Consider the following 3,778-nt stretch of genomic DNA (forward strand, 5'->3'; position numbering starts at 1 on the left):
TTATCTACTGCTGGGGATGGGGAAGGAAGCTCTGGGAAGGGAAGAGTGTGAAGGCAGAGGATGCCAGAGGGACAGAAAAGAGGCTCTGAGGTCAGATGCCCAGAGGAGGGCGCGGTCTAGCTGGTCAGCAGGACCACTTACATCCGCGGCGCTTGTGAGCGTACACCGGGGCGCTCCGGATCCCGGCCACCAGAGGGCGCAGCCCGAGCCGGCGCGGCGCCGGGAGGGAGGAGGGGAACGCGAGAAGGGTCAGGCGCGCAGGGCGTCCGCGCAGCTCGGCTCCGGGAAGGGCGCGGAGCCTCTGCCTCCGGGATGCGGCCGCCCGCGCTGCTGGCGCTGTTCAGCTGCTCCGCGGGTAAGTAGCGAGCGGTCCCGGCAGGCGCGGGGAGGGAGTCCGGGGCTGCTGGCCACCCCCGCGCGGTTTCCGCTGCCGACCGCCCCGTCCCGCCCCGTCCCGGCCGCAGCGCCCTCTAGCGGCGCCACCCTCGGCCCGCGCCCTCGCCATCTCCGCCTTCTTCCGCCGGGGCACGCGGGCTGGTGGGGAGGGCGCGGCCGGGTCCGGAGCCAGAGCCGCGCAACTGCTAGAAACTTTGCAAGAGGGCCGCGCCTTGCCCGCCCCTGCGCGCCGCCCGCGCGCCCTGCGGTGCATACCTCGAGCCCCACTATGTGCACCCCGCCCTGTGAGTCCCCAGCACCCCGTCGAAATGCTTGCCGCGCTGCGAGGTGTGCACTCCGCACTCCACAGTATCTGTCCTGCGCCCCACGGCATGCATGCCACGGCCCGCCGTGTGCACTCTGCGCCTCACTATGTGTACCCCGTGTGCACCCCGCCTTGTGCGCACTCTGTGCCCAGCTGTACACCCCCCCCCCCGCTCTCCACCGTGTGCCCCTGTGCCTCACAGCTGTGCACTCATGAGTCCCACAGTTGTGCACCCCATCCTCCTAGATGTGCATCCCTGTGCCCCACTTTGTGCACATTCCTCCGTCCACCATTCCCGGTGCCTGGCCGTGCATAACCCGAGTCCCATTTAACCCCTACCGCCCCCCACCTCACCGTGCATACCCCGCATCCCGCTGTGTGCACCCCGCTCTCTACATGGTGCATCACTCGTGTCCCACCCTGTGCACCCTGTTCCTACTGTTGTGGACAACCTGCACCCGGTCATGGCCACCCCTTTCCCCGCTCCTGGATCTCCTGCTGTGCATGACCCGTGATCCACTATGTACACCCCCCAGTCAAGCACACACCGTTTTGCCTTAAGTACTCCATGCATCCTATCGAGTGTCCCTTGCGACTCTACCCAGCCTTACACAACCCTCACGCAGCCATTAGCACACCCTGTGCCCCAAGGCGCCCCCTCCCCTCACCCTCACCCTGTACCTTCAGCTTCTGCAATTTCCCAGACCTCCCCCCAACCCGCTACCACTCCCTAGGAACCTACAAACTTGACCAGTCTTCTTCCTAATGCAGTTGGGCAAGGTGGGGGGGAGGCCGGGGGTACCCCGCTGAATCTTGAGGCCTCAGGGAAAATCAGAGAACTGGTCTCAGGCAGTCCAGTTTCCCGTCCCTTTCTTTCCCTCTTCTGGAGGCCGTTTCCTCCCCATTTCGGCTAAGATGATGTGAGAAAAAGTTACAAAGTCATTGCGAATGGCTTTTTGTGATATTTGTTCAAGTTTGAAAACGTGGGTTAAAAAAATGACTCTTTGCAGCTTGTCATAATACTTTTCTCTAACCTGGACTTGCCTGTGTTTCCTGTTTCTGAAAAGGCAGAATTTCAGAATTTTAGAAATGGCAGAATGGTTCAGGTTAGGGGAAGACTTAGTCCCCGAGAGCCTTGACAGCTCGTTTGTATTTGGATTTATGCTTTCCGAATAAGGACGTTTTTTGTTTTGCTTCTGTGTACCCCTGGCATTTCTTCTGGTGCTCACTAAATGTGAGAAAATTGAGTGAGATTAGCTTGTAATTAATTGCTTACTCACATGATTAATTTGGCAACACTGTAATTTAAAATGTTAGGGCACCTTGGACCTAGAAGGTAGCAATTGATCATGAGGAATTTGGCCAGCGATCATGGGTTGGAGAAAGCTTTGTGGAGTCCTGGAGAAAGACAAGCAAGAGGGCGGGGAAACTGGGTGACCCAGACTGCTTCCGTTGCTTTGTTGCCCGCAGGCTTTGCAACTAACCAGCTGAGTGGGTGGTGGCTGAAATTGGCATTCTGTTTATAGCTTTACATTTAATAATAATATTTGTATATTACAGATACAGCATATAGGCTGAAAGTCACATTAGTATTTTCGTATCTACTTTTTAATACCCTTAAGGGGATATTTGATTTTATGATAACACAGGAAAGGACATTCAGAGGGAACTAAAATATCAACATGTTTTTAGAGATATCTTCGAGCCTCATGACGGTAGATAAGCACAATAAATGAGGCATAAAAACTCTTTAAAAGGTTTCCGTGAGAAGCTGGGGAGATGGCTCAGCTGTTAAGAGCACTGGCTGCTCCTGAAGAGGACCGGGGTTCAGTTCCCAGCACCCACTCACAACCTTCTAAACTCCAGGTCCGGGGGTTTTGATACCTCCCCTTTCTGACCTCCATAGGTACCAGGCACATGTATGGTGCATATACTTCCTTACGTGCAGGCAAACTATTCATATGTGTATAATAAAAAGAAAATCAATCTTTAAAAAATCCAAGCCCCTGTGAGACACGCAGAGTCTTGTGAACTGGCTTCCTTGAGTTAGTACAAGAAGGAGCCCATTCTTTCTTTCATGCCTGGTGTTTATTGTTCTGTACGTTGATATGGGAAGGGGGACACTGAAATGTCTAAAGATGTGGCCTCCACTCAGAATCCTATTGAAAGTAACATGACTTTTGAGTCATTGAATTATCCTGATAGTTTAGAGGAAGCTCTCACCCACCCCTGTAAGAGTGGTCTGACTGGGTAGTTTCCTCCCAAGCTAGCACATTCACTTTATATTTTATTTTATTTTAGGGAAGTCAATATAGAAATTTCATTTTAAACCTGCGTGCATGCAGACAGGAAATCACGGCAGCTTCAGTTCTAGCGTCTGGAATGAGCTCCAGAGGGAGATTTACAGCTCCTTAGTCACCATTCATGAGCTCTATGGCCTTTAGTGGTTTTGAGCCTTCATTGTTTTATATAAAACGTGGGACAGGGACTTGATAGACGCCTGGGAATTTTGCTGTCTCTACGGTTTTAACAAACTGAATCTGCCAGAGAAGGGACTACTGTCTACCTTGTCGCCTTTGGTTTTTCTTTGTCTAGCCAGACTTGTTTGGATTACATGGGGTTTAAAAGGATGGGTGGAGGGATAATGGTGAAGATGTCATTATGAGATATTTCTCAATGGCTTTTGCAAACTGGCATGGCCAATGAGATATCTATAAGGATTATGGGGACTCTCATTTGAAGTGTCTGATGCATCCAGGATATAGACCTTTGGGGCTTTTTGTTATCCTTCTACCTGAGTTGTGTGGTCCTGATGGCTGAAGTTCTGAAGGCCACATTGTAGCCATGAGATCACCAAGAAAATGGAAAGCAGGTAGAGAGGAGAAAACAGCCTGGGTACCAGATGGATGTGGAGTGCCACAGCAGCCCTGTCTGTCACCTTCCTCCAGCCTTGTATTGCAGGAGATTGTATGCAGCCAAAACCAATCTTAATTGATATGTCTGTGGAAAAGATGACCCAAACCAATGGTAGAATAATAGCTATTAGCTTTTATCTTCCACGTCCCTGTCTCTCCTCCC

The 3,778-nt window shown here is 52.2% G+C and overlaps 1 protein-coding gene across 1 annotated transcript in view; it reads left to right on the forward strand.

The window, feature by feature from the left end:
• Positions 1-208: 208 nt before the first annotated feature.
• The window catches only part of B3glct (beta 3-glucosyltransferase), an 86,101-nt gene continuing 82,531 nt past the window's right edge, over positions 209-3,778 (forward strand). Inside the window, exon 1 of the mRNA XM_031338818.1 lies at positions 209-355. Within this exon, the coding sequence (XP_031194678.1) occupies positions 313-355 (43 nt within the window). The 5' untranslated portion in view covers positions 209-312. The remainder of the gene's footprint in view (positions 356-3,778) is intronic.

The sequence above is a fragment of the Mastomys coucha genome, unplaced genomic scaffold, assembly GCF_008632895.1.
Source record: "Mastomys coucha isolate ucsf_1 unplaced genomic scaffold, UCSF_Mcou_1 pScaffold22, whole genome shotgun sequence".
NCBI lineage: Eukaryota > Metazoa > Chordata > Mammalia > Rodentia > Muridae > Mastomys > Mastomys coucha.